General features: G+C 42.8%; 1 protein-coding gene across 4 annotated transcripts in view; it reads right to left on the reverse strand.

The window, feature by feature from the left end:
* Lyst (lysosomal trafficking regulator) overlaps positions 1 to 27,893 on the reverse strand; it is a 175,547-nt gene that overhangs the window by 111,981 nt on the left and 35,673 nt on the right. For 2 of the 4 annotated variants that reach the window (XM_045150387.1, XM_045150388.1), the window contains exons 4-12: positions 23,919 to 24,009; positions 19,597 to 21,679; positions 16,364 to 17,390; positions 14,894 to 15,055; positions 12,020 to 12,176; positions 9,730 to 9,956; positions 8,200 to 8,266; positions 4,566 to 4,675; positions 3,059 to 3,485 (exon numbers count right to left, since the gene is read on the reverse strand). In XM_045150387.1, coding sequence (XP_045006322.1) covers positions 3,059 to 3,485; positions 4,566 to 4,675; positions 8,200 to 8,266; positions 9,730 to 9,956; positions 12,020 to 12,176; positions 14,894 to 15,055; positions 16,364 to 17,390; positions 19,597 to 21,679; positions 23,919 to 24,009 — 4,351 coding nt within the window. The remainder of the gene's footprint in view (positions 1 to 3,058; positions 3,486 to 4,565; positions 4,676 to 8,199; positions 8,267 to 9,729; positions 9,957 to 12,019; positions 12,177 to 14,893; positions 15,056 to 16,363; positions 17,391 to 19,596; positions 21,680 to 23,918; positions 24,010 to 27,893) is intronic. The other 2 variants (XM_045150389.1, XM_045150390.1) reach the window with 1 other exon arrangement.

Raw genomic sequence — 27,893 nt, forward strand, 5'->3', positions numbered from 1 at the left:
AAGCAAACACCTTTAACCGCTGAGCCACGGTCCCAACTGACCACCGAGAATCTGTACCAAGCTTTTACTTCAGCTAGACCGGGCAGTTGTAACACCAGTGAGCCTGGCACAGAGCGCAAACACCATCACCACATGCTTCCCACTACTAAAAATGGCATAATCTCTGATACACAGGTCATATTAAGTAACTGGTACTTGAATACCATCACAATTTAGACTCAGAGATGTTATTTTTGCACGTCATCGCTAAATGACGCCGAGACTTCATGGCGGTGTCTTTGTGTCAAGACGGGGAACCACTTACAGGCTTTGGCTGTCTGATTATCCCGCACAGCTTGTCATCGTACCCACCGGAATCTCCCACGACCTGAGTACGTATGATGAGCTACTTGTCACTATGGAGCAGAGACTGTATTAAATACCCAGGATGCCCCAAAGCGCACAATGAATGCCCAAAGCTCAGGCTTTTCAAGAAGTGGAGCACCAGCACTCACTGGGTCACACAAACAGGGGGTGTGTGTCCTGAGAAGAGTGCTGAGCACGAAGCGGGGAGTCACTATTTTGAGATCTACTACCTACACCGATGCTACACAACGAATGTACAGAACTATCTGACGTAATGTTTAAAAGCTGCTTCCATGCCAAACCTTAACTTGCACAAATAAAAGACAGAACAATACCAGTGCAGCCAGGAATGGCGGAGTAGGGATTTTACAAATATTTCTTAACCTAATGCTCGTAATAATCTTACAAGATAAATATGACCATCCCCACTGAGGGGAGGGAGTGCAGCAGAACTGAGGTGCTGACAGGTTAAACACCTAGCTCAAATACGAACTGTTTAAGGCTAAAATGTGATATTGCTGCATTATTTTCTCCATTTCTCTTCAGAAGTTTTATTTATGTGTATTTCTTTAAAATGCCCTCTTTAGTGCTTATGAAAAATCATCTTTCCAGAATATGTTTTCCAGTACATCTTTAAAATTAAAGCAAAGAAATCAGGACTGGGGGGATAGCTGAGCAGTAAGAGAGCCTGTCACACACAAATATGCAGACCTGAGTTTGATTCCCAACACCCCTGAATGCCTGTAACCCCAGTCCTGTAGGCAGTGAGGTCGGGAGGATCCCTGGACTCACTGGTCAACCAGTCTGACCCAAAGGCAGCAGTCCATGCATGGTGAAAGCCTCCGTCTAGGGAACAACATGGAAGGGGACAGATATCACTCTCCTGCCTGTGCAGGTATGCACACAGAGCATGCATCTGCGCACACGTGCATCAACTACACATACACACAAGCCAAAATGACTTTTCTTGAAGCAGTCTCACTAGCCCAGGCTGACCTGGAATGCACTCCCAGGCTGGCATTGAACTCATGGTGCTCCTCCTAGCTCAGCCTCTCAGTGCTGGGATTAAAATCTAACCCCCACCCCACAAAAACCTTAAAAGTTGAACTGGAACTTTCTCAGCCCTGGTGTATATTTATGCATTTTAACAGACTGCCTCTGCTAGGACATGAGAACAGTCTGCACAGCTCCAACAGAGCAGAGACGCTGATGCTCTGCAATTACACTCAAGTAGGGTTAAGCCCTTTCCCGCACTTGGCTGTGACTCGGTGTGCTGCCTACTATCACCTGTCAGCGTGGGGAGCACGAGAACTGCTCTCAGAGTGCAAACTCCGAGCGGAGTGGCATGGCTGTTAGGCAGCGGCAGCATCAACGCACGCACGCACACACGCACACACACACACGCATGCACACATGCACGTGGCAGCAAGGCCTCAATGCTCTAGTCTTAGGTGGCTACATTGGATCAGTGCAAGAAGCAGCATGCCACACTAGAGGCTGGCACTTTTTAAAGTTTAGCTTCCTAGGCTAATCTATGACAGCACGTAAGTAGCATGCTACGTTAATAACTTGGAAAGTGCCTCAAGAAAAGTCACTTCAGATTCCAATTGTGGCTTTATCGGATGGAATTTGCAACCACTGTAATCCACACGGCATCACGTGGAATCATTTTCCTTTCCCTGTGCAGGTCAGGAAGACCAGACACTGGTGCAGGCCCACCCATGTCCTTGGTCAGACACTCCAATGGGCAGGAGAGAGTTATGAAATGAATGATTCAGTCTTGAGCTCACATAAAACATTCAACATCTGTGTCATCTGGTCATTTTATTTATACCATTGGCCCCAGAACTACCTACCTTTATTTCCACGGGCTGTCACCTACCTTGTGTGTGTGCTGCTGGGAGCGGACACCAGCACAGCTCACTACTGAGAGCTGCCCCAGCCCTAAACTACTTCTGCATAAACAGCTTCTCTCTGCCACAGTCACGTGACAGACAAGACGTACTTCCGAGGCAGTACCCCTACAGCTCCAGCAGCAGTTGTGTATTTGGGTCCCCCCACTTCCACAGCAAAAATACAGGAGGAAATGGTGGTTGTCTGAAAACTCAGGCTTTGGAAATTCAGCACTGCAATCTTTAAGTATGGCTATTTAGAAGATGTTAAGGAGCATGCTGGGCTGGACAGATGGCCTAGTGGTTAAAGCGCTTGCCTGCAAAGTCAAAGAATCTTGGTTCGATTCGCCAGCACCCACATAAGCCAGATACACAAGGTGGCACATGCGTCTGGAGTTTGTTTACAGTGGCTGGAGGCCCTGGCATGTCCATTCTCTCTCTCTCTCTCTTTCTCAAATAAATAATTTTTTAAAAGAGCATGTTATAAAACCCTGCCTCCCCCAAAATACACCAAACAACCCACTATTATATATGCCTACAGGTCAACCAAAGTAGCCTTTTAAATAAATCTTTAGGCCTGGGGAAATGGCTTGGCATTTAAGGCGTTTGCCTGCGAAGCCTACGGTAAAATTCCCCAGGACCCACGTAAGCCAGATGCACAAGGGGACACATGTGTCTGGAGTTCGTTTGCAGTGGCTAGAGACCCTGGCGTGCCCATTCTTTCTCTCTCTCGTCCTCCTCTGCCCCTCCCCCTCAAATAAACAAACTACTGAAGAAGCAAACAAACTCTTCATGAACAAACTAGAAACCCCATTGCATACCTGTGCCTTCGACACTGCTGTCTGGTAGAACTGATGATCTGTTTGTTCTTTTTATCTTCCTGCCTCTTCCCACAGCACTCTCGGGTTCCTGGCTACACTCCACGTTAAACCACAGTGAAACACTGAACCCTTCTGAGAGGTGTGGCCAGCAGTTCTGCCCCAGCAGTGGCAGGTGGATTGGGGCTATGTGCCAAGAGGAGAGCAGCCGATGGGGAAAGCTCTCTCTATCGGCCTCTTTCTTGCCCCGAGAAATTCGTGCTCTTCTCAGTAAGCCCAGGGCTTTGCTGTTCAGACTCCCAGGACACTTCTGTGATGAGACACCACCGCTCACACTTGGGGAATGCAGCAAAGGGAAGGTGAGGTACTGCGCAGGGCTCATAGCAGCGTCACTCTCAATGATGTGCAGGATGCCCAGAAGAAGAATGTCCTGGAGACAAAGAAACACAAGGGGATGTTCACTCACACATCATAACCTCAGAAAGTGAGAAGAGATGCCAGCTTTCCTCTTTAAATGTCAAGTCTTTGGTTGAACTAGTATATGAAAGGTAAGAGAGGAAACACGCACATAATTAAACACAATGACTAGCAGAGGCTAAGTACAAAGAGAAAGGTGTAGCCTATGCAACGCACTACTAGTGTAAAATGACCTCTAATGCTGACTAGGAGGAAACCAGCATCAGGGGCATTCTGGAAAGAGTCAGCCAGCTCTCAATGACCCATACTGGACTTTTGTAGCTCATGTTCCACAAAGCTTCCAAAGGCCATGGGGCTGGAGGGCGTGGTAAGGTTGACAGGCTCTGAACACCCAGCGCTGCCTCATACAAGGCACTATCCATTCTGTGTTTCACTTGCCTTCCAGTCAGCATTCATTACAAAATGGGTTCCAAGCAACTGAGCTATACCAATGGGTAGGAAGACAAAGAACTTAACTGAAGCATGGATAAGGATTATTTGTGAAAGATATCTATAGGACAGTTGTCCTGACTCATGACTATGGCCTCCTTAAAGGTCATGGTCACGGCAGTCCTGACTCATGACTACAGTCTCCTTAGACTGTCGCAGCATTTCTTAAGTACAAAGGATGGTGGTGTCAAGGACTGTATGTATTTATTAAAAACCAAAGTGGGGGCCTGGAGACATGGCTTAGTGGTTAAGCGCTTGCCTGAGAAGCCTAAGGACGCCGGTTCGAGGCTCAGTTCCCCAGGTCCCACATTAGCCAGATGCACAAGGGGGCGCACGCATCTGGAGTTCGTTTGCAGAGGCTGGAAGCCCTGGTGCGCCCATCCTCTCTCTCTCCCTCTATCTGTCTTTCTCTCTGTGTCTGTCGCTCTCAAATAAATAAATAAAAATTAAAAAAAAAAAACAAAAACCAAAGTGTGGTCAAATGCACACAAATAGTAAAGTGTTAGGCACTTTGCATGTAACAATGTGGTTTGGTGAGTTATAAAAGGAAAAAGTAATTCTATTATGTATTAACAAAAAATGGGGGAAATGCTAGCATATTTACTGTACAAGGAGATTTCTCCAGAAATGTTCTCAAAAGAAGGGTCAGCTCTTCTGAACATGTTCTTGAACTCATCAAAGATACCAGAAGATCCATCAAGACTCTCTGGCAATCTAAATTTTAAAAAGAGAAGAAAATTAGGCCAGCACACACTTAATTAAAGGAAATTAATACACAATTTCAGTGAAAGAAATCAAAAACTATTTCCACATTTTCAATGGATTATAAACTAGTTTATAATCATAAAATTTATGAAGAAATAAGGTAACTAAAGGCAAACCAACCAAAACTACTGATAGCAGTAGCGTGGTTCTTAAAGCTTGGGTAGTTGTAAGTAAACTGAAGTCATTGCTAAACGAAGCAAAAATCACCACGGTCTTTGTCAGAGAAGCTGACCCTTTCACACTGGGAAGTACCCTCACCTCCTCATCATGAAGTGTTCAAAGTAGAACTATAACTACCACCACTGACTGCTTGGAAAATTCAAATGGCAAGTAACAGAGGAAACAGCAAAGACTATGAAAATAACTAAATATCACTATTTGAGCTTGACCGTTTCATTTACTCTACTGAGGGGTTTAGCATAAAATATAAGCAATGGTACACAAATTCATAAAATTTTCTCAAGTAAAAAACTATTCTTTATGGAACATAGTAAAGTGCCCCAAGTATATTTTTACATTTATCCACTCAGCTGTTCCTCACCTCAAAAGAGAAACTCATGAATCGTTATCTTCACACAAAAATAAACCAGATGAAAAACCTGAAATTCATCTTAAAAGACCTGTGGCTTTGGAAGACATAGAAGTTAGAGGACAGGACTAGACAAATGGCTTACCAGTTAAGGCGCTTGCCTGCAAAGCCAAAGGACCCAGGTTTGATTCCCCAGTACCCATATAAGTCAGTTGTATTAGGTGGCATATTCAGCTAGAGTTTGTTTGTAGTGGCTAGCACATGCCCATTCTTTCTCTATCTCTTTCTCTTCCCCTCTCTCTCTTTCTCTATTGAATAAATGTATATTTTTTTAAGTTAGGGGATAGTAATCAAGGTAAGCAGCCTAGTTGTAAAAACAGTGAACAGAGGAGGCATATATGGGAAGACAACTGGCAATGAGATGATCATTCGCTAACATAGACTTCATCCTGAAAGTACCATAAGCCCACAAAAAGGCAATCAAAGCACAATAAATTGACTTTAGTTCAAAACTAACAGATTTAAATTTGAATGAGGGAATAGATATATGTTCACATATGTAAACATCTACATGTGTGCAGACACAGACAGATAACAGATATATTAGTTTCCGTATACTACTAAAAATTCAATGACCCGAAGCACAGAACTACAGAAATGAAGTAGCCCATAATATAAAAAAGGAGGGGGCAATAAGCACTTGGAGGCTCATCAGGGAAGACTGAAAACTTCTTGAAGATGGTGAAACAGGATGAAAGGGGTAGCTGTAGCCCAGAATTCCTGAGTCAATGAAGGGGCTCAGAGCAGTGGGAGCCAACATGTCTGTCTAGAGTCAGGAGAGGAAGTGGGAAGGCAGCAGGAAAGAGAAATTAATGGATGATCAGTCTGCCACTATCCACCTCTCTCCCTTTTCTGGGTTCAAAGCACAGGTAGGTAGCACAACCATTACTTTTAGGTCATAAACCTAGTTACCCTGCTACAAAGAACCAGAACAGACCACCAGGCAAATGCTAAAAAAATACAGTGTGATGTCAGCTTCAGGGCACTAAGCTTACTGCCATCTATGAGCTGGTCAAGTGGCTATCCAGAGAAGGTCAGAAATGAAACCTGAAGGATACTGGCTAAGCTGTGGCCTGGTTCAGGGCTGTGTTGTCTAGGTGTGGAAAAAGATGTCCTTCTCTTAGCACAAAGGCCCGATTATACAGCCAAGCTCAAGGTGTAGAGGATGCTTTTTCTAGTATGTACAGATGATCCCATGGTAACTAATGGTTCCCCAAAGTAAATCTCTACTCTTAAGATTGGGGAGCCCTTCACTAGCCACTGGCTTGCCCACTCAGAGCTTATGAACAGAATATTCACTTAGGAAAGGGGTCATAAGGGAAAAGTTTACTCCCACATTACAGGAATTCTATAGCTATTGTTAATATAAGTAGGCCAAAAAAAGTTCACAAAGTATTTCAGAATCAGTGATCTAAAAGCAATTTCAAGATATAAATAACAAATAAATTGATAAACTGACCCTAAAAGGAAGTAATTTAGGAGATAAAATCAATCTTTGTGCAATGTTAATTACAATACTCAGATGTACTCAAGAAGGATATATTACACATGTGTATATAAAGATATATGTGTTGTCCTTATATAAAAGGAATAATGAGAAAATCAAGCAAAAGGCCTCAGCTATTAAGTGGATAATAAAACTGAACAAAAGGTTGGAATAGAATTTTTAAAAGCTTGCAGAATGTAGTGATGTGGCGCAAAAAAGAAAGAAGTACAAGACACAAGACACGGGTAGGATCAACCCTACAGCCGAATATTACAATTAATATGCAAGGGAAAAAGAGTAGAGAACACAGGGAGGAAAAATAATTTTTAGAAAGAACAAATCTTGGTGATTTTGGATCACTTTCCTATATCTGACACCAAAACAAAGGAAAGAGACATTAGGTAACAACAGGAAAATCTGAGTAAGCTGTGAGCTTCAGCTAATAGTATGCTGCCCAGTAACATTAACTGGGACACGTGTGCTCTAATGTTAGACACTAATAGGAAACTGGTGGGAGAGATGTGACTCAGTGTAAAATACCCACATGTCCAGTAAGCAATACTGTGCACCACATACCCACGCTCAGAAGGTAACGCTGCACGTCACATACTTGATAAATACATGGAGAAAAGGAAGCTTTCCTTGCCATACAACTCCAATTAGCAGATGTAGAAAGAATGACAGAACACTACTGGTAAGCACTACAGAACTGTTAGGAGGTAAAAATCACAATGGGTGCTAAAGACCATGGATAAAGCATGATGAAAAAGGGTAATTTCTCTATCTGCCTCTTAAGATACTTGTTAATGATGAAGGGCAAATAGCTTTATGATGGAGAAGCCTGGTGGCGCATCCTATCCATGGACCAACACTATCATCACTAGTATAAGACACAGACATCACAAGCCTTTCTATGACGTGTTTATCAGGAGCCTGCACCATTCTAAGTATTCCTGCCAACATGGGTTAGTTGAATTTAATCCAGGGAAACAGCACATGAATCAGTGTTAACATTCCATGTATGTTGGTCTTAATGTATCAAGTATAATTTTGAGTTGCTGTGGTTAGAAATCATTATTAATATCCATTATAAATTTCCCAAATGTCTGATAAGTACCAAGCAGAGAACAGACACTATCAAATAATAGTAGTTTTATACAGGGTTACAGTCTCACATGCTGCTGAACAACTTGTCTCAGGTCTGGAAATCTTTAGTTTCCTTCTGTTTAATAAAAACACACTTACACTGCATTTCACTGAGTGAGCGTGAGGAACAAATGAGATGACACATGGAAAAGTGTCTGGAAATCAGAGTGCCATTCCAGGAGAAGCCGTGTCACCTCTTCTCACAGAAACACAATACAAGTTACATGCTTAAAACTAACAGCTTCAACTCACCTTGAAAATCAGAATCAACCTGGGTTAAGATACCCAAGAACCCTCCTAGAAGATTCTTCACAGCTCCCTAAGGTTGAAGAATGAAATGTAAGAAATTAAATATCTTACCTCATGAAGGATTGCAATGCAGTAAGTTATTTCTAGAGTGTCTCTCTCTCTCTCTCTCTCTCTCTCTCTCGTGTGTGTGTGTGTGTGTGTGTGTGTGTGTTTCTTGAGTTTTTGAGGTAGGGCCTCACTCTAGCCCAGTCTTTCTCCTGACCCGGAACTCACTCTATAGTCTTAGGCTGGCCTCCTACCTCTGTCTCCCAAGTGCTGGGATTAAAGACATGCACCAACACACCTGGCTCTGTTTGTATTTTGAAGTGACTGGAAAGAATACTATGTTGATTCATACAGTTTTTCATACTGTCTTGGATATTCTGAAAAGAACATGTATTATAATTAAATATAATTTTTAACATCCATTCCCAGGACACATTACTATGTATCCAATAGCAATATTGATTTTATACTACTTAGAGAAACAGAGAATGAGCTCTTGGCCCTCTCACTGTCCCGGTCCCTAACTGTCTTGGTCCTTGCTTTGGTAAAGCTTTCTCTTCCCAGCCTGGCTGGAATCTCCTTCCTGCCTGGGTATTTCCTCCTTTTTTCTACAAGTGTTTTGTTTTTGACGCTTTCTACTTTTGCTACATATGTGATCTCTCTAAGCGCCGAGTCCTTTACCATCTCTTAGTCCTTCCTGACCAGGCCCCTCTGTGAGGGGATCTTTTAAGAGACTTGGGCTCTCAGACTTTGTGTCACCCGCCACTCCATGTGTGTCTCCAGACTTCTCCCTGTGTGGGGGACCGTTTCTCAGACTTCCTCCCCCTTCCCTTCTCAGCCAGGTAGGGAAGGGAAAACCTTTCCTTGACTTGGGGCTTCCTTGCTAGCCTTCCCCTGGATCCTGACTCTCCTCAAAATAAACCTCATAATTCAGGGACTGGAGAGATGGCTCAGTGTTTAAGACACTTGCCTGCTAAGCTTAACAACTCAGGTTTGATTCTCCAGTACCCACATAAAGTCAGATGCACAATGTGGCCCACGCATCTAGAGTTTGCCATGGCTAGACACCCTGGCACACCCATTCCTTTTCAGTGTCTGTGCTTGAAAATGAACTTAAAAACTTATAATTTATAATTTACCCTTCTCTGAATCTGTGTTTTCAATCCTTTGCTAACTTGGATAAGAACTCAAAAGTTGAGGACCATGGGCCTGAGATCTCCTGCATCTTTATGGAATTTATTCCTTCCCTGGACCCAAAATCCTGTATCAGGTCTCATTCTCTCTCTCTCTTCACAAATACATATATATCTTAAAATTTAAAAATGGAAAATTAGGTAGTTTAGAACCACTTGGCTAAAAGATACTTCTGGTATTGCAAAAAATAAGTAATCATCTCAACTAAGTTTCTGAGAAGTTGGATTATAAATAAGGAGATCAACAACTAGCAAATGAGTGGTAAATACTGATTAAATTAAATGCTTCTATTACCTGTTGCATGAGCAAAAAAATGTTCTTTTCGTTCTGCCTGACAATTTTCAACAAACTCTCAAATACATGAGTAAGCACGTCAAGTTTAGCTTTGCTAGTAGAAAGCAAGTTTAATTCCAGCATGCAAATCTCAGGGTAGATTATTTCTCCTTGAGCGAGGTTTTCAAGTAGGTCATTTGGACCAATTAATGCACTGAAACCTTCTTCTTCAGGCTTTAAGTCTACTCCTGAAAAGGAAAAGAGAAAAGAATGTTTCATCCCCTAAACACTGGGCAAATATTTCATCATGTAGAGGACATAGCAAGGAAAAGTACGGCTGACATGGATGCTCACAAGCCTTTTCCTATGACCCCCTGTGGGTAAGGGTCCACATCCTGAACAACTGACCTCGGATGTTCCTTGTGGGTGAGGGTCCACGTCCTGAATAACTAAGGCTTATGGAGGGTTTGAAGCTTAAAAGGAATTCTGATCTTCAGGGAAATATTACCAACAGATTTCATAGACATGTGATATAGCTTTAATACATCCTTTTTTTCCCTTTTTTGTGTTTCAAGGTAGGGTCTTGCTCTAGCCCAGGTTGACCTGGACTTTACTATGTCATCTAAGGGTGGCCTTGAACTCACAGTGATCCTCCTACCTCTACCTTCAGAGTGCTGGGGTTAAAGGTATGTACCACCACACCTGACTTAACACGTCCTTTTAGCACAATTGGAAAAAAAAAATCCCAAACTTCTGACCCCCAAATATATAAATCACAGGGTAGTTTCATTTGTCCATATTTCTGTACAGTTATGTATTAGGCCTGGATTTTGGTTGGCTGTATTTGAAACTTTGTCTCTTTTATATATGTCTATCTTAGTGATTATTATACTTTGGAAAACTTAACTGATCTTTTAAAAACATTTATTTGCATGTGTGAGTGGGCATACACACATGCAAGCTAGGATCTCTTACCACTACAAACAAACACCAGACCTGTGCCACACTTTGGAGTGTGGATTCTAGCTTTTTTAACACGGGTGGCTCAGGAATTGCACCCAGGCTGCCAGCTTTGCTGGCAAGCACCTTTAACCACTGAGCCAACTCCTCAGCCTCAAAGTGATTGATCTTAAAGGGGAGTATTGTAGTCTTTTAAAAATGTTCATGAACTGAAGACCTTTATAAAACTACCTGGACCAAAATTCTTTAGGCTGAGATGCAAAAGACAAACCTTACCACTGTAAAATAATACCTAGTCATAATGACCCAAGCACTAAGATAAGATATTTTCCAAAAAGCAAAGATAACCTGGAAAATTGCTCAGTGGTGAAAGGCACTTGCCTGAAAAAAAAAAGGCCCAAGTTCAACTCCCCACTACCCATGAAAAGCTAGATGCACCAAAGTGGTGCATGATCTGGTGTTCATTTGCAAGAAACCTTGGTGTGCTCATACATAAAAATGCACACAAATAAATAATTTTTTTTCAAAAAAGCAAAGACCACAGGTGAGTTCATTATACCCCTCAACTAAAACATCAGTGATTACTCCCATTCCCTTTCTGGGAAGAGAAAATCAAGTCTGAGGCAGATATTCTATTGTAAACTTGGTGAAGACTCACAGCCCTGGAAAATCCTTGAGATCAATTAGTATACAGAAAACTCTTTTGGTTCAAAGAATCCATCTTCTCTATCTACCTGAGTTGTGAACGCAGAGAAAAGGTCACATGAGAGAGCACACGTGATGCAGTTCCATTTTAGCGGCAGGCTGGGCTAAGGTAAACCATGAAGAAACCTATGCTCCGGTGCCCTGGACAGCACCGAGGATGCCTGCACCCCCTGCATTACTTACTCTGTAACAGACTGACAGATTCTGGCTCCTCTCTACTGAAGCCATGATGTACCTACCATGTGATCGCTTCCCAGTGACATCGCCCGCCTTTACATTCCTCAGGTTGCTTGTTTTGGGTTCTTATCTTTCTTTTCTACGAGAATTTCTTCTTTATCTGCTTTGAGGCATTCAATCAATGTCCATACAACAAAAGTCATCTAATTGTTTTAGACAACTAGAATAAGAATCAATCATGCCCAGGGCCCTGGGCTTGCCAGGCAAGTGCTCTACCACTGAGCTATGCCCCTGGTTCTTGATCTCACTGTTTAAAATTGCTTCTATAAATGCCACACTTGTAGTGAAGATCAAATCAAATGATAACGTACAAGCAGCACAAAACTTTCAAGTAGCATGACGAGTCAGTTTTCTAACTCCTACTCTGACCTCCACTCCAGTCACAATCAAATGTAACAGGAACATTTACCGTCATCCTGGATCCCGCCATCATCAGGACTGCTTTCGCTGTCTGCTTCATAACCTTCTTCCTCACCCACAAGTTTAAGACCACAACTCTGAGAATCCTCAGCTTCTTCCGAGAAATCTCCAGGCTGAGATGACAACTCTTCCTCAGACTGATGACTCTGTAATACCAATGGAATTCAAAGGTAACAGTGGAAGCATTCACTCGTTGTTTTAAAATTTTATTTATTTGAGAGAGAGAGAGAGAAAGAAGGAGAGAGAAAGAGAAGAGCCATACACAGAGAGAGTGGGTATGGGCACACCAGAGCCTTCTGTCACTGCAAACAAACTCCAGATGCATGTACCACTTTGTGCATCTGCCTTTACATGGGTACTGGGGAATCAAATCCAGGCCATTAGGCTTTGCAAGCAAGTGCCTTTACCTGCTGAGGCCTCTCTCCAGCCCAGCATTCACTCACTTTTAGTAACACAGCATCTATCACTCTAACATCATTAAGGGTAGTGTCAATATTTTCTTCAAGAAAAAAATCCTTAATAACAATAAATTTTATACAATTACTACATAAATAACTATATAATTCTTAGTAGTAGACACTTAAAAATCAAGAAATTCACTCAGAAAAACTTCCCAAACCCTTCCACCCAACTCTACACCTTAGTAAAAGGTGGTTCTCGGGCTGGAGAGATGGCTTAGCAGTTAAGGCATTTGCCTGTACAGCCAAAGGATCCTGGTTCGATTCTCCAGGACCCACGTAAGCCAGATGCACAAGGTGGCACATGCATCTGGAGTTTGTTTGCAGTGGCTGGAGGCCCTGGTGTGCCCATTCTCTCCCTCTCTCTTTCTCTCTCTCTGCTTCTTTCTATCAAATAAACATTTTTTTCAAAGGTGGTTCTCAGCTGGGTGTGGTGGCGCACACCTTTAATCCCAGCACTTGGGGGCAGAGGTAGGAGGATCACCATGAGTTTGAGGCCATCCTAAGAATACAGAGTGAATTCCAGGAAAGCCTTGGCCCTACCTCAAAAAACAAAACAAAACAAAACAAAAGGGTGGTTCTAAGAGAAAACCATTGGTCATTTCAGTTTCACTGAACAATAAAATCTTGTGAGAAAGTTTCACCCTACTTACACAATACAGAATGAATGAAAACCACATGAGATAATAATATACTGTACATAACTTAATTCTAATAATAAATATACAGTACTTTCACATATTTGTTAATGGGAAAATATTTTCCCAAATGCTTTTTAATTAAATTAAATGTCTTACAAACTAGCTAACTGGAAATAAGGATTTCAGAATGCAATTAACTCCACATGGCCATTTCAGAGATCAGGAGTTACAGTGCTACCTGTGGCAAAATATTTTCTTTCCTCTGTGCTGGGAAGATTGCTCATTGGTTAAATCCCCTTGCAAAGCCTGCTGGCCCAGGTTCAATTTCCAAACCACCCACATAAGGACACAAAATGTGGTACAAACATTTGGTTTTCTGGTTAAGAGGTCCTGAAACACGCGCATGCGTACACACACACACACACACACACACATAATTTTTAAAGACATTTTCTTTCCAAATAAAAACACCAGTGTCACCTTCACATTAGGATACACTTGCTCTTACAAAAGCTCAGGGAACTTTTTTTTTAATTTTTTTTTGTTCATTTTTTATTTATTTATTTGAAAGTGACAGAAAGAGGGAAAAAGACAGACAGAGAGGGAATGGGCGTGCCAGGACTTCCAGCCACTGCAAACAAACTCCAGACACGTGCGCCCCCTTGTGCATCTGGCTAACATGGGTCCTGGGGAAATAAGCCTCGAATTGGGGTCCTTAGGCTTCACAGGCAAGCACTTAACCGCTAAGCCATCTCTCCAGCCCTCAGGGAACTTTTATCATTGCAAGAATAGTAGGAGATGGCATAAAGTAGGTATTTCAACATGTTACACCGAGCCAACTGACTGAGTAATAAATTGAAGGTATTTCAGTAAACAAACAGTAACATAAAATATTATAGCAAAAGATTATAAAACATATATATGTTGTAAGGCCAAAGGGTTAAGAGAAGTTTCACCAAGATAAAGGTTAGCAATAATCAACCAAAGGTAAAAGAAACAAGACAGCTGGGTGTGGTGGCTCACACCAGCACTTGGGAGGTTGAAGGAGGAAGACTGTTGTGAGTTCAAGGCCAGTCTGGAACACAGAAGGAGTTCCTGGTTAGTTTGGGCTAGCGTGACCCTGCCTCAAATAAAAAATAAAACAAAACACTAGCTGGGTGTGGTGGTGCACGCCTTTAATACCAGCACTCAGGAGGCAGAGGCAGGAGGATCGCTGTGAGTTCAAGGCCACCTTGAGACTCCATAGTAAACTCTAGGTCAGCCCGGGCTAGAGTGAGACCCTACTTCAAAAAACCAATAAAATAAAATAAAATAAATAAAACACTAAATAAAACACTAAAGAGAAATGAGCTAAAGTACAAATCACAAGTTTTAAGAAAAAAAATTAAATAGTTGCTTTAGAAAAACTGTTAATATCAACAACTCAAAAACTACTGCTGCTGTTTTCTATATGAGAAATAGCTACTTTCATGTTGAGTGATTTAAAATCATACCAGATAGGACTGGTGAATACCACTCTTGAATTATCGCTTAATAAATTATAAATACAGTTCCAGATTAGACTATCAAAATTGCATCTTACTGCTACTGTTTTCTGAGGCAGGATACTGCAGACATACCTTCCATTCCAGATGGTGGAGAGTGACCCACGTAGCTCACCGTATGACAATTCTGGTTCCTGTGCTCCAAAGCAGTGTCCTAGTCCCATCCCACACTCCTGCCTCTGCTAGTCACAGACCATGACACATCACATGGAATCCATACCTTCTCAGCCACAGCGTCATCGTGAGCAGAATCCACTGAATGGTTTCCCAGGGCTACTCGGAGCAGGGCGTCAAATAATGGCTTTGCTAATTCTGTTTCAGTCACTTTTGACTGGGAGAGATGGTCCTTCATTTCACACAATATATTTTCCACAGAAAAGTTCTACGGTAAAATAAGAGAGACTAAAACTATTAATAGTATGCTTTTGATAAAGTGGTAACAGAGTACTTAACAAGTAGAAAATAAGTCCATTTATTTATAGCTGACATGAAGATAAACTGTACACATTTAGAATTCTTACCTAAATATCCTACTGTGAACATTGATAATTATTGGGCTGGAGAGATGGCTCAACGGTAATGTGCTTGCCTGCAAAGCCTAACAACCTGGGTTCAATTCCCCAGTACCCAAATAAAGCCAGATGCACAAAGTGGTACATGCGTCTGGAGTTCATTTGAACTGGCCAGAAGCCCTGGTGCACCCATTCTCTCTCCCTCCCCCACTTGCAAATAAAATAAACTTTTATAAAGCCAAAAGTTGATTATTCAATTATCACATATATTACTCATTTGGTCTTAAATTTCAATGCGCTAGAAATGAATTGAATCACAAAAAAACTTCTTTGAAATTTCAAAGTTTTAGTTAGCCTTCCCTAGAGCTTATAAGTTCCTTATTAGAGATCTTTAAGATCTCAAGGAGCAATTTTGTCTTTTCTCTCTCTCCTTCCCTTCTGCCCGTGAAAGCAACTCTCCATGCTTGAATACAGAGGGTAAAAAACGCTTCTCATCTAAAGAGTTCTCAGTCCTATAAGTGAAGCAAATAGGCCAAGTGTGATGATGGCCATGCCTGAGCTATAAACAAAGGTCAGGGATGTAGGCAGGGTACCACATGATACCATCCTAAGATTATGACCCTTGAACTCTGAAATCAACATTCATAATCATTCATCCAACACCAAATGCATAATCTGTTTCACAGGATGCTTTTGCATTGAAAAGTAAATTATAAGAGTCTTTTGGATGAGAATGGGGATCATGGGCTCTTTGTGTCCCCATAGGACCTGGTACCATGCTAATCATATAGGAGCTTCTTGAAACCTAAAAGCTGTTGTGAAATAAAATGACAAAAATATTAAGCTGAGCTGGGCAAGGTGGCTCACGCCTTCAATTGCAGCACTGAGGACGCAGAGGCAGGAATGCTGTCAGTTCATGGTCATGCTGAGATTGTATCGTGAGTTCCAGGCCAGTCTGAGCTTAAGTGAGACCCTACTTTGAACCCCCCCCCCAAAAAGTATTAACCTATAGACATATAAGGCCAGATATGGTGGCTCAGTACTATAATCCCAGTACTCAGTAGGCTAGCTTTGAGTTTGAGGCCATCCTGGACTACAGAGTGAGTTTATATAGGCGGCGTGGGGGGTGGGGGGGAGGGGGAGGGCACATGTGCGGTGGCCTATGGACAAAGCATCACCTGATTCGGCAGCTCCAGTTCCATCTTCTGCTGGCTGGTTCCAGCACTATGAAGACAAATGGCCAGAAGGGCTTCTAGAAGTCGTATGTTCTGAAGCGAGGTCTCACTTTCTTGACTGGGATAAACCTCTGCTTCCTCGGGAACAGCTTCAGTATCTGAAATTTGCTCTACATTTGTGGAAGAAACACGCGGTAACTTTATTTTACCTAAGCTGCCAGCACTCTGTTTTAGACTTCCCAGTTCTGACGCTGTGGGCTCTTCTACAGTTAAAGATGACAAGTCTTCCCTGAATGTCGTCTCATGTTGAGATGTTCTGACTAATCCTTGGTTTTCATTCACGTTCATTTCTCCCTGCCTTTTTCCTTTTTCCTCTTCACGACTTCTGAACAGTTTCTGGATGATCATAAATATTAATTTATGGCATACTCGGAAACCACCAAGCCTATGGAACTGTTTCTGGAAGACTGAGCTCACCATGTAGATACGGCGGCACATGGACCAAATGTCTGCTGCCTGGTGCAAGCGCTCAGGGGAAGGCAAGACGAGGCTCCCGAGAGACGGACTCGGCAGCAAGCGAGAGAGCGGCTCGCTGGCGGTGCTGTCATAGCCAGAAGTGTCTTCTGACTCGCTGGCCGCCTCCCTCTCAGGCTCTGCTTCCTGACTGACACATAAGAATGCCACACACAGGAACAGGTTGATGGTGTTGATGTGCACATCCTGTTGCACAGTCTTCCATTTCTTTGCGTAAGCTTCCTTGAGACTGACATAAAATTTGCTGAGGCTCTGCGGAGAATCTGAACAAGCCTGCTGGCTGTGAAAAGAAGGATCCGCGCTGGAGGACGGCAACTCCTTCCACTCTACATCCAGCCCGTCCATGCCAGGAACAGAAGCATCTTTCTGTTGTTCCCCTAGGCCGATTATCAGAGTTTCAAATGCTTTGAGGGAATGGCTTCGAATCCCATCTAAGTAATTTAATTCAATTATTTGGTTTACTCCATTGTAACTTAAAAACAAATCTCTTATGACCCTGTGAAAGAGGAAAAAAAAAACAGAATTACATTTTACATAGTGAAGCCTCATTATAAATACATATGCTGTGTAAATACATCACTGTTGCATGTAGCATATTCTAGACACCACACTGCCTACCTTGATTCATTGTTTGGCTAGTTCTAAGAGACTGACGAAGGCCTCACATTACATTCTAATTACTCCCACATCCTTCTTCCAACACTGCACATATGGCTTTAACCATACTGCAAAGACTACAGACAGCCCAAATTAAATGAAGCAATTCAGGAAATATTTTTTCATGTAAACTCTACATACCACACCCACCCGCACTCTGGAGAGGTATCTGAGGGCAGTGGGAATCCATCGATTTATCTATCTGCTCACTTGTTCATCTACCTGACGGTTTCCTTGGGCCTTTCCATCTGTTTTGTATTTGCACTCCATGAAAGGAAAGAATGACACTACAGAGTTGATAACCTTGGAAGGTTTTTCCCTTATGTGAAGGGTTAGCATCTTTTGTGGTTTGACTATAATGTCCACATAGCCTCAGGTGTTTTGATTAAGTGGAACAGTTATCAGGTAGAGGCCTGTTGGAGGAGGTGTGTCAGTGGAGGTGGATCAGGAGACCAGCCTGAACTCTAGATGTTCTCTCTCTCTGCTGAGGATGTATGAAGTGAGCCAGCTTCCTGCACCATGATAAAGCTTCTGCTGGAAACTGTTAGCCTGAACAAACCCTTCCTGCCATCAGCTGCTTCTGCCAGGTGTTTTGTCTCAGCACTGAGAAGATAACTGTGGCTGTATCACATGAGCTTCTCTACAGTTCTCATGTGTCTACTTGACAGAATCGATGGTCCACATGTTCAAAAAGAGCACAGAGCCAGGCGTGGCAGTGCACGTCTTTAATCCCAACACTCAGAAGCAGAGGTAGGAGAATCACTGTGCGTCTGAGGCCACCCTAAGACTACACAGTGAATTCCAGGAAAGCCTGGGCGAGAGCAAGACTCTACCTCAAAAAATCAAAAGGCAAAAAAAGAGTATACAGAGTTTAAGTTGGGGGTAGTATCAATACTAGTTTGAAAGTAGTGGTATACGGACGGGCCAAAAAGTACTACACATGATGATAATGACAACTTTCAGTTTATGTTATTTTAAAACTGACACATGCATTAACTTAAAAGACCCCTCTACCTTTCAGAAGAAAGCTTTATTTATAAAAGGATTTTTTAAACCCATCAGACTTAATAATTCTAAAACCTGGAAAATATAGTGATGGAATTACAAATAATTTAAACAACTTATTGCTTATCTGTATTTCTAATTTTTTTTACTTTGCTTGGGTAAAAAAATGTAACTTTCATACTTAATAAATACTAATATTAGCCAGGTGTGGTGGTGCACGCCTTTAGTGCCTGCACTTGGGAAGCAGAGGTTGGAGGACCGCCATGAGTTCGAGGCCAGTCTGAGACAACATAGTGAATTCCAGGTTGGTATGGGCTACAGTGAGACCCTACCTTAAAAAAACATAGAAAGCAAGCATGTACACAAGAAATCTTAATGCCACTGCCTTGATAATTACCATTATAATTATTAATAATTACCATTATTACCATAATTAGCATTTCATTTTCACTTTGTACATGCTTTAACATAGTTGCAAATCAGTGAATGTTATTCTAAATTTTCTCTATTTTACTTATAAACTAGTATAAGCATTTTCTCCTGTTTCAACATGATCCGTGACTAGATGTTTAATAGCTCATAATATTTTACCTGGTAAGCATAAAGCAATTCATCTAAACTGGCCTTTTCTCTTAGATGTCTTTGTTGCATTTATTTTTTTCTCAGAAATATACCCATAAAATTACCTTTCTTCCACTAAAATGTTAAAACCAATGGCTCTATTCTCTTCTCCTAAACAAAAGGTTGGAACCCGACAGAAGCTGGAAGCTTTCTCTGTTGATAAACTGCATCCTGGGAAAGAGCACTGCAAACAGAGTCAGCTAGGAGGTAGGGCTATGGAGACTTCAGGGTTAGAGATCGAATGCAGACGCTGTCACAGGTTCAACAGCACCTGCGAGCTAGTTGGGAAGAAGGGGGTTAGTGCGAGTGCGAGGAGGCTAAGAGAGTGTGATGAGAGTGAATACACTCAAAATACACACTGTGCGTATGTGAAATTATCACCAACAGCCACACGTACTCATACATACATATATACACACCTGGATTTCAGCAGGACGGGCAGAGTTTTTATGTAAATCTGAAGCACTTCCTGAGGCAAGCACCGTTTAGGCTGGCTGCACGCGTGTGTCTGAGCTGAAGTGACACTGAGGTATTGACAGTGACGCACTAATTCAACTCCTCTTTGGAGCACAGGATTAAAAATGTACTTATAGAGTTTCCACTGAACAACCACATTGCCTTTCTGAATTAAGCTGCAAATGTGATTTGCAATCTGTATATTATGTAATCTGTCTTCTTCAAAGACCAAGTTCTGATAAGCCTCTAGTGCATCCCATTTCCACAACAAGTCCTCAGACCCACTGCTGGGCAGGATGCCCTGAAACCTGTACGAAGGACTAAGCAAGCCTGAGGAAGGGCCTGCATCACATGAGTGGCCCTGCAGCGTCTCTTCTAACTTAGCCAGTTGGTCGGCATCTATGGTACAGATGTTGCAAGCTGCTTTTTGAATTTTCTGTGGCATCTCTGCTCCTCCTAACTGATCCAAAAGGAGTTTGTTAAGGATATTCAGTATGTGCTGCTGAAAACTTTTCAGTGCTGGCAACTTAAAAGCATGGAGCAAAGGGATGATGACAGACTTGGGATCCATACAGCAGCAGATCCCCACACTGTGAATACCTGACAGGATCTGGACGCAGGTGCTGCTCAGGGACGCCTGCTGCAGCAAGCGCAAACACTGGTGAGCGCACACCGCGATGCAGCAGCACCGCTCTGGGTACCACACGTCGCCATCTGCAGTCTCCTCAAAAGGATTTTTGGAAAGCTGGCTTTTAAAAGCCGAAACCAGAAGCCCTGAGAGATCTCGGTGGTGATGCATGAAGTGGGAGTACTCACAGCGCCGGTGCCTCTTCCTCATGCACACGGAATGGTGCAGCTGCTCCGACTTTACTTTTTTGACGGTGTTCATGATTTTCATCACACTGCTTATAAGGGCTTTCAGGTGTGTGGCGGCCTCAGGAGGAATGCCATCTCTGGAAACCAGCCACTCCATCTGAAGCACTGCTGTCTCAAAGAGGCTGAAGCCTTGGTGCTGGATGAACTCCTGAACCAAATCCATGGCCTGGCTGAAGTAGAAGGGGTTCGAGGCTGCACTGTGAAGACAGCAGATCAGGATCTGAAGAGTGCCCTCCAGGAGCTCGGGCAACAGCAGGGCTCGGTGCCGGTACTCGGAATAAACAAAGCCCTCCTGGACTTCCTGAAGCGTTTTCTTTTGTCTCGGGGCAAAAGGATCAGGCTGCTTTTCCAAGCAAGCTCTGATTCTTAAAGCTGCCCTAAGCAAATCGGTTAAGTTTTTTCTAAGGCTTTCGGGCATGGCCTCCGCAGTGCTGACATCCACCGACAGAAGATGCAGCACCGTCCGAAAGAGCATCCGCTGGACCAGAGCCACCGGCTCCTCTGTCCACCCTGCAGAAACCACCTGGCTTTCCAGGCCGCCACTCAGGCTGCAGCAATCCCCAAAGCCTGCGAGGAATTCTGTCAGCGTGGGCACCACGCTGGCTGCCAGGGCAGAGTTATGATTCAAAGCAATGTCGAACTTACAAACTTTTTCCAGCAAAGATAACAGGACATGACACAAGTCAAAGGGCGAGTTATTCATGTGACTGAGGATAGACAAGGCAGCTGGCTCACTTAGTATATCACTCCCTGCCTCTGGTCTCAGAGTGATCTCTCTGGAGTATTCCAGATCCATGGTGTTAGGAGGCCCCTGCTCTGCAGTTGGAAAGGACTCACAGTTGGCTGAAAGGTGGTCTTCCTTAGGAGGCCGTGTCGTAAGATGCGGCAGCACATGGGGCCTCCTGCGCTTGCTCACCACGGCGCCTCTCTCATCTGAGTTGCCTTCCGAGTCGGAGGTGGACAGCTGTGTCTTTCTTGCATCTCGTACAGAGTAACGATGGGTACTTTTACGCTGTCGCTTGCTTTTTCGAAAAAGGTTTACTTTTGCAGAAACCTGACCAGATGGAGCACTTCCTTCTGAATATAATTTTCCCTGAGTAGATCTTTGCAAATCTGAATTCTTTTCTTTGGTCAGGATTATATCAGATGCCAACGGCAGGTCAAAATCTACTGAAATGAAGAACAAAGGCTTAGAACTTGTCAGCAGCAGCTAAACCTCCATTTGTGTGGGTGGCACCTCCTGCGCATCACCCATGTAAGGGGTGAGAGGTCTTGGCACAGTTTTACCGCAAGGCTGCTTTTCCTCAGTTATGTCTCTGGGTCACTTCCTCCCACACACATCCCTCTCACTTTAAATACCAGATGGCGTCAGCTCAAAGGACATACATCGATTGTGAAAGCTACAAAGAGCAGAATCAGCACACTGAACCTGACTTGAAACCTGCATCCTAACTGCACACCGTTTGACAAATCTCCACAAGGGCTACTTGGACACCCAGAGAGCAGCACAGACTCTTCAGAATATCAGTCTTTGCCCCACACAAATTCAAAAGCACACAGTATAGAGCAAGTGTTTATGGTGACTGAGGTCAAGAGTTCTTCATTCAAATTATTGTTCCAAGGACTTGGGCCATGAACTAGGTGTGCTGTAGAGAAAGCACTGGTTCATCCTGGCTCTCCAGAGCTGGGACAGAACTCAGTGTTACTTGTTTTTTTTGAGAAATGAAAGACTCCTCCTTACTAAGAAAATGATTAAATGTATTATTCTTTTTGCACTAGCATGTAATAAGAGCTATATGAAAAGTAGAATTCAGGGGAGTAAGTAGGAGTAGTACTCAGGAGATCTGGCCTTTAATTAGGAGAGAAATGAAAGCAGAAGCAACAAGCTAGAAGTCTGATCTCCTAGTGCCACACAAACACCAGATGCCTGCAGTGAAGACCGCTTCCCTGAGAGGGTGGAACCAGACTTGTTCGAGGACTAATGTGCTTGAGTTCCACAAAGTCAGAAAAAAAGAGACAACAACAGTTACTGATCAGTAAATGAGCCAAAAAAATAAAACAAGACCTTAAATATCTTTCAAAAAAAGCTCCAACTGGGTGTGATGGCATACACCTTTAATTCCAGCACTCGGGAGGCAGAGGTAGGAGGATACTAGTGAGTTTAAGGCCATCCTGAGACTACATGTGAAATCCAAGTCAGCTTGGGCAAGCTCCTACCTCACCCTCCCCAAAAGACTCCATATAAGATATGCACAAAAATATAAACCAGGTATTAAAATATAACACAGCAGAGCTGGAGAGATAACAGTTAAAGCCATCTGCCTGCAGAGCCTAATGGCCCAGGGTTCAATTCTCCAGTACCCATGTAAAGCCAGATGCACAAAGTGGGGCATGTGTCTGGAGTTTGTTTGCAGTGGCTAGAGGTCTCGATATGCCCATTTTCTCCTTCCCTCCCTCCTTCTTTCTCTCCTTGTAAATAAAAATAATTTAGTAAATAGAATACAGTGGTACTATTTTTTTTGTTCTTTTTTGGTTTTTCGAGTTAGGGTCTCACTCTGGCTCAGGCTGACCTGGAATTCACTATGTAGTCTCAGGGTGCAGTGGTACTATTTTTTAAACTGAGAGATTCTAAAACTATTTACAACTCACATATTCCAGCAATACTCTGGGGAGGGGGTGTTAATCTTTCCACTGAAATATTTAAAATTTCATGTACTTATATTTTTCAAAATAAGAAATTAAAAGTATGTATCTATTGGCCTCATGTGTCATAATTCCACCAAACCTTGAAATAAATATAACTTCAAATTTACCCTTCAAAGGCAGCATTAAAAAAAAAACCAAACTAGGGCTGGAAAGATGGCTGAGCAATTAAGGCGCTTGCATGTGAAGCCAAAGGATCCAGGCTTGATATTCCAAACCCACGTAAGCCAGATGTACAAGATGGCACATGCGTCTGAAGTTTGTTTGCAGTGGTTAGAGGGCCTGGTGCGCCCAATATTCTTCCCTCCCACCTCTTTCTCTCCCTCTCAAATAAATAAATGAAAAAGAAGAAAGAAAAACTAAACTAAAACAATACTGCAAAGGTCATGTGTAAGCAAAGGACTTTAATTTCTTCCAACTTCACTATCCATTTTCCTGATATTATGGCCCATCTAGGTTTACTCCTATTGATAAGTGTTCTGCTTTTTCATATACTTCCCCACCACCATTAGGTTTGTGTAATCCCCTGAGCAGCACCATGGCTTTTATATTACCAGGTGAAAAAGAACTGTGCAGGTGGCCTACTGAGGTTGTCACACTAAGTTTACAATAAACCATGATGGCACACACTGCTCAGAATCTGAAGCTGCAGTACCCACTCAGTGGGGTCAGAGGATTCTTTGGACTCATGGTGAGGGAAACGTACCTGCTGCCTGCTGCTCCTGGATGGGGATCTTCCAGACCAAGGGAAGGAGAGACAGAAGCAATGTCAGGAGTTCTTCTCTGCATGTCAGGGCCTGTGTCAGAAACAGACCCAAGACATGTTACTTCTAACATGTAAAGTTAACCTGAACCAAAGTCCTTTAAAAAAAGAACAAAACTGAAAAGCTGCCTTTGGGAAAGCAAGAATCAAACTAATCTATCTTTAAGTCCAATTTAAACTTTGATTCTTTTCAATTTATAAGCCTTTCCCATGACAGAAGAATGTAAGAGTATGTGGCGATATTTCACACATTCTTGCTAAAATTTCTATAAATAGCTGTTATTGCCACCATGCACATTGCAAGAATTCCTCACCTATGAAAAAAATCAGGCTTGTTACATAAAAACAAGAAGTTAAGGTGTATAAATTAGCATACAAGTAATACAAAGCTACTAGAAAAATGTCAGCCTTCATGCAGTTAAATATAAAACTCAGACAAATTTCAAAAGAGAAAATGGTATGATTAATAATATATAAGGCAAGATTTATTAGTAAGAGTAATCCAATACATTTATTGGCTGTACACTTTATCCAGAAAACTTCTTGCTATCTTACCCTTTCTGAAGTAAATGGTCCAAGCTGGAGAAGGTGGGTCCCCTCCACATGATCCATAAAATACACACAGACAAAAATAACAGAAGGCACGTGGTATGAGTAAGTTCCCTGGCATGGAACTGGTATTCATTTTAGAAGATCAAGAAAAAGAGCTATCATCATAGTAAGTGCTGAATAGGACTGGAACTCTAGACAGAGGACACCTGGGGCATACATGGTGGTCAAGGAGACAATGACCAAAACATGAGGAGTTATTCCTCACACCCATCTGTGGAGAAAAGGTCTGAGTGCTACGATGTGCTGAATGGAACGGAGGTAACAGGAGCAGCCAGTGTTAGCAGCAGGGTCACTACGAGAGGTGATGCGTACTGAAGTCCTCTGACAACAAACGGACGTGTTCAAGAAACTGTAAGGTAGAACTGAATGGGCTCAGAGTTCCTTTCCTATGAGGTGTACAGGAAGAAATAATCTAAAAAGACTCCTCCCAGGTTTCTGGTTTAGGGAACCAGGTAGCTAATATTTTCACACAAACAAGAAGCCCAGGAGGAGTTTGAAGTTGGGGTAAAGATGATAGATTCACTTTTTTTTAGACATATGGACCCTCAGATGCTAATGAAATGACAAAAGAAAAACAGGAGCTGGGACAATGTCTCAGTTAAATGTTAAAGGTCAAAGGCACTTGCTTATAAGGTGTGAAGATCTGGGTTTGAGCTCCTGGAAGCTACAGAAAGCAAGATGCAAGAAGTGGTGCATGAATCCAGAGTTTGCAGTGGAGTACCCATTTTCTCCCCTTTTTCTTCTCATAAATAAATAGTTTTTTTAAAACAGAGACAGCCATTAGTAGACAGATTGATAGGCGTGGACCTTGAAAAAAGCTGTGAATGAAGGATCTCAGTGCCACCGGGGTGACTTCAAGAACACACGCGAGGAACCGAGAGCACAGGCAGAACGAGGAGAGGCCTGAGACCACAGGGCTCAGACAGCACGGAGGACGGGGCAGTGCCGAGGGAAGCCTGGGGAGCAGGTGGAGAAGCAGAATCGCCACAGAGAAGTGAAACCAAGACACCAAGGAAGAGAACAGTGCAAACAAGCTGCTGTTCCTGAATTGTGTAAGACGAGGGCATCTGGAGGCCTGGGGACCATCACAGTCACAGGCCCAGCATTAACGGCGCCATAATGGAACAGTGATGCTTTACAAGAGGCTGAAGAGTCAAAGGAGCGCAAAAGTCCCCCGTCTAAAGTGCAGCGTCACTCGGGAACAGTCCTCGCAACCAGAATCTTCATGCAGGGCCTCCGGGCAGCCTGCTCCAGGTGCTGGAGGTGCCTCACTGCGCCAGGAGACTACGCTACAAGCAGCTGTCCTAGTGAGGGAGGGAGGACAGCACACAGTTCACTCTTCTAAATGACACTTGCAATAGCATCAACTCTTTAAACAGATTTAATCTAAAACATACATGATCTCGAGATTTAAAGCCCATTAAATGTAACCGAGAAATCAGACAATCCAAACAGAAGAACTTAACATTGTTAATTCTTTCCAAACTGATTCATAGATAGATTCAACACCACTCCATCTGAAAGCAGATTGCGTACTTTTGTAGAAATAACAAGCTGAATAAAACATGGACATGCCAAGGACCAAGAATGGATGTGACTGAAAAATAGGAATAAACCTGGAGAATTTACACCCCAGATTTCCAGACTTGCTTTTATCCGAAGCTGCAGAACTCAAGCCAGATGGTGCTGCTGGAAAGGCAGAAGGCAGGCCATGGCCTATGAGCAGAGTCCAGAGACTGACGAGAGGGCTTTCATCAAAGATGCCAATGCTTTTAGCAGGGAAAGAAAAGTATTTTTAAAAATATTTATTTGAGAGAGAGGAGCAAGAAGGTCCTCTTACCTCTTCCTTCCCGTTTACGCACATACTAATTCTGGTTAATCCCCCCGCTCCACAGCAATGCTGCCTAATGAGAAGTGCAAACAGAATGCCCATAGCAGTTTTGTCAATAATAACCAAGTGTACACAATACAGATGTCTATGCAACAGGGAAACGGCCACACTGTGGTGTATACATGCAACAAAGCCCTAATCAGAGTATTTAACATACCAAATAACCAACATGCAATGTCACTGTCTCTTAGTCCAGTGACACAAAGCTCTGGGGAAGCAATGTAATGAGATACAGGCAATGGGCACAGCATTGCCTCCCAGTGGGGAAAAAAGAGAGAGAGGCTTCTGAAAGGGGGCATAACAGAACACAGACTGTGTGGTGGTGGTTGCATGGGGACATATATTTGTCAAAATTCTTCCAATTCTATACCCAACATCTGTGCATTTACTTTATGCTGCTTAGACTCCACAAACAGCCTGCTTAATTCTTTATGTTAAGTATTAGTAACAATAAAGGTGTTCTAAAATTGGCTGTGGTGACAGTACATATACCTCCGAGTCCCCTAAAAACACAGATTAAACCAGCGTGGTGACGCATGCCTTGAATCCAAGCACTTGGGAGGCAGAGGTAGGAGGAACACTGTGAGTTTGAGGCCACCCTGAGGCTACACAGTGAATTCCAGGTCAGCCTGGACTAGAGCAAGACCCTACCTCAAAAAAACAAAAAAACAAAACAACATAACAACAACAAACTCAGCCTGGTACGCATCAAATGAATAATGGTATTTTTTAAACTATTATAATTTAGACTGAGACTATACTGGCATGCATAGATTTATTTGAAAATATTTATTTTTTTAAAGACATGAGTATTGATTCTTTAAAGACATGAAAATTACACAATTCTCCACTTATTTGGGTGTTGTTAAGTTCCTGTTTTCTAGGATCATATGTAAAAGAACTGCACATACTTTGGCTGGAGGGACGGCTCAGCAGTTAAGGCACTTGCCTGCAAAAACTATGAGTTCAGTTTCCCAGTATACACATAAAGGCAGATCCACAAAGTGGCACATGCATCTGGAGTTCATGTACAGTGGCTGGTGCCCTGGCGCACCCATTCTCTCTCTGCCTCTCTGCTCTCTCTGATTGAAAATAAATAAGTATTTTTTTTTAAGAGAACTGCACATACTTCACCAGATTTATCCCTCGGTATCTTTGGAAGGTGTGTGATGTGATAGGTTTGTAACATATGCATGTCTGTGTGCGCAGATGCGAGTACCCCGTGTGTGCACCCCATGTGCACACACAGTCAGAGGAAAAGATCAGGGGATTCTCTATCACCATCTGCATGTCTCCCTGAGTTCTGACTCAATCCAGAACTGCTATTTCAGTCATTGAGTCAGTTATTCTCCAGCACCAACCCCTGCAGACAGGGGTTATAGGTGTTTGTCCATGCCTAGCCTTTTTTAAAAAAT

Source organism: Jaculus jaculus, chromosome 5 (assembly GCF_020740685.1).
Source record: "Jaculus jaculus isolate mJacJac1 chromosome 5, mJacJac1.mat.Y.cur, whole genome shotgun sequence".
NCBI classification, from domain to species: Eukaryota; Metazoa; Chordata; class Mammalia; order Rodentia; family Dipodidae; genus Jaculus; species Jaculus jaculus.